General features: G+C 40.0%; 1 protein-coding gene across 4 annotated transcripts in view; it reads right to left on the bottom strand.

The window, feature by feature from the left end:
* LOC106875809 (thymidine kinase 2, mitochondrial) overlaps positions 1-3145 on the bottom strand; it is a 23247-nt gene that overhangs the window by 12718 nt on the left and 7384 nt on the right. For all 4 annotated transcript variants that reach the window (XM_014924085.2, XM_014924087.2, XM_052968198.1 and 1 more), the window contains exons 3-4: positions 2084-2158; positions 715-768 (exon numbers count right to left, since the gene is read on the bottom strand). In XM_014924085.2, coding sequence (XP_014779571.1) covers positions 715-768; positions 2084-2158 — 129 coding nt within the window. The remainder of the gene's footprint in view (positions 1-714; positions 769-2083; positions 2159-3145) is intronic.

Genomic DNA, 3145 nt, shown 5'->3' with positions numbered 1-3145 from the left:
GTGCGGGTGGCACATAAAAGACACCATTTCGAGCGTGGCCGTTTTCGTGCGGGTGACACGTAAAAGCACCCACTACACTCTCTGAGTGGTTGGCGTTAGGAAGGGCATCCAGCTGTAGAAACTCTGCCAAATCAGACTGGAGCCTGGTGTTGCCATCCGGTTTCACCAGTCCTCAGTCAAATCGTCCAACCCATGCTAGCATGGAAAGCGGACGTTAAACGATGATGATGATGATGATGATATATTCCCTGATCGGATAGAACACTGGTCTATCATGAGATTGCTCATTTTTACCAGCTGAATGGATTGGAACAATGTGAAATGAAGTGATTTGTTCAAGAAAACAAAAGAATCGCCTGGTCCAGAAACCAAAAACCGCAATCTTACTCCAGTGCTGGTGTCATGTAAAAAAGCATCTGTGTTGCTGCCACGTAAAAAGCACCCAATACACTCTGTAAAGTCATTGGCATTAGGAAGGGCATCCAGCCATAGGAACCATGCCACAACAGAAGACTGGTACCTGGTGCAGCCCTCTGGCTTGCCAGCTCCTGTCAAACTGCCCAACCCATGCCAGCATGGAAAACTGGAAAACGGATGTATGATGATGATGATGATGATGAGAAGTACAACACCCTAAAGACTAAGCCACATACCTCCACAATTGTTTTACATTCAAAGTTGTATAAATGAAATTTATAAGAAGAACAAACTCACCAAAGAATTATGACCATCAACATTTATCCATTGCTCTATTGGTTCCTGCATTGTCTACAAAACAAAATTAATTTATATAATAAATAAATTATAAATTCTATATATGTATGTGTGTGAAACCTATGCCTGAGGTTAGAACCATGCTAGTGCCTACAACCATGCTTGCACCTGTCAAAAATTAGATATTGCCTTTTAATTATAGATAAACACTGCTATGATTCACATACAAGGTGATGTGACTGGTTTATTTATATTATTTATATTTTAGTACATTAAAGCTCTGACGTCTGGCAACTGACTTGGTAGACACCAGCAAAACTATCCACCACCTTTCCAACAACAACCTTGGACACCCTTTTGAATTTGATATGTCTAACACTCATGGACATGCTTACAAAATCAAAACACAACACAACCCCCATAATTTTCAGAAATATATTTTCCTCTTCAGAATTGCATAAGCATGGAATGAACTGCCTGCATTAGTTGTTGGCTGCCAAGACACTGCATCCTTCAAAACATCCATGCTTCCTGAAATTCACCAACAATACACCTGATGTCAACCTTACCTCTTTTTTTTAATGACTCATTCACTAGTCACTTCCTGTGCTTTATTCTACATACTGTTCATGCACTTTTGGCTATTTTTTCTGATGAGTTGTAGAACACCTGAACTCTGTATACAATAAGTTCATTATCATTATTATACTTTAATATATTGATATTTTCTGCTAATTTACATGTAAGAATAGAACATTCCAACAAGGTAAACACATCATAGCCTCAACTTTCATGAGGAAAACTTTATGATTGGGTAAAATATTTATGCAGTACAGTTTTTTTATAGATATTTTTGCTACTTCAATATCTTGTAGATAAAAAGGTGGTGAGCTGGCAGAATCGTTAGCACGCCGGGCGAAATGCTTATCGGTATTTCGTCTGCCGTTAAGTTCTGAGTTCAAATTCCGCCGAGGTCGACTTTGCCTTTCATCCTTTCAGGGTCGATAAATTAAGTACCAGTTACACACTGGGGTTGATGTGATCGACTTAATCCCTTTGTCTGTCCTTGTTTGTCTCCTCTATGTTTAGCCCCTTGTGGGCAATAAAGAAACAAGAAACGTTAGTATGCCAGGCTTAGCAGTATTTCATCTGTCTTTACATTCTGAGTTCAAATTCCGCCGAGGTCAACTTTTCCTTTCATCCTTTTGGGGTCAATAAATTAAGTACCAGTTGCATACTGCGGTCAATCTAATCAACTGCCTTCTCCCCAAAAATTTCGGGCCTTGTGCCTAGAGTAGAAAAGAATATCTTGTAGATAAATCTATAACAAAAACAATCTTCAGTGAACCCTGTTACTAGTTTTACTTACCTCAACATTATCAAACTGGTCGAAATAATTCAGCAATGTAGTCTTCCCACAGCCAATATTTCCTTCAACAGATACCTACAAATATATACCAAAAGATTAATCTGAATCAAGATGTTATATGAGTGATATAATGAGTAAAGTAACAACTATTGAAAAGGTTGTAAGATGCAACGAAAATTTTAGGAAAAATAAATGAATAAACGAGTGGAAACTTTTCCAGTGAGTGTGTTAAATAATAAGGCACTAAAAGAGAATGACTCTTCCCAGACACAACAGAATAAAACTTAAAAATTAATTCTCTTCTTAAGACTTAATTCTCTTTTACAGATTACATAATTTGTTTTTTTAACTAATATTTGTATTTTTCTCAAAACTAATTATTGTTTCCATAAAAATTATGAAACTGATTTTAGACATTTATTCTGTTTTGGAAAATGCATTATCGTTTATCATTTACTTGCTTCAGTCACTGGACTGTGGCCATGCTGGAGCACTGTCCTGAAGAGTTTAGTCAAACAAATTGTCCCCAGTACTTATTTTTGAAGTCTGGTAGTTTTTTGTCTGTCTCTTTTGCTGAACTGGTAAGTTATGGGGAGGTAAATAAGCCAACATCAGTTGTCAGATGGTGGTGGTAGGACAAACACATATACACACACGTTTCGAGTGGGATCGTTGCCAGTGCCCCTGGACTGGCTCATGTGCGGGTGACACATGAAATGTTTCGAGTGGGATTGTTTGCCAGTGCCCCTGGACTGGCTCATGTCCGGGAGACACATGAAATTTTTCGAGCGGGATCGTTGCCAGTGCCCCTGGACTGGCTCATGTGCGGGCGACACATGAAATCTTTCGAGCGGGATCGTGCCAGAGCCCCTGGACTGGCTCATGTGCGGGCGACACATGAAATCTTTTGAGCGGGATCGATGCCAGTGCCCCTGGACTGGCTCATGTGCAGGCGACACATGAAATCTTTCAAGCGAGATTGTTGCCGGTGCCCCTGGGCCGGCTTTTGTGCGGGTGACACATGAGGTTTTTCGAGCGAGATCGTTGCCGGTGCCCCCGGAC

This window comes from Octopus bimaculoides, chromosome 5 (assembly GCF_001194135.2).
Source record: "Octopus bimaculoides isolate UCB-OBI-ISO-001 chromosome 5, ASM119413v2, whole genome shotgun sequence".
NCBI classification, from domain to species: Eukaryota; Metazoa; Mollusca; class Cephalopoda; order Octopoda; family Octopodidae; genus Octopus; species Octopus bimaculoides.
This window is presented reverse-complemented; position numbering and strand designations above follow the sequence as displayed.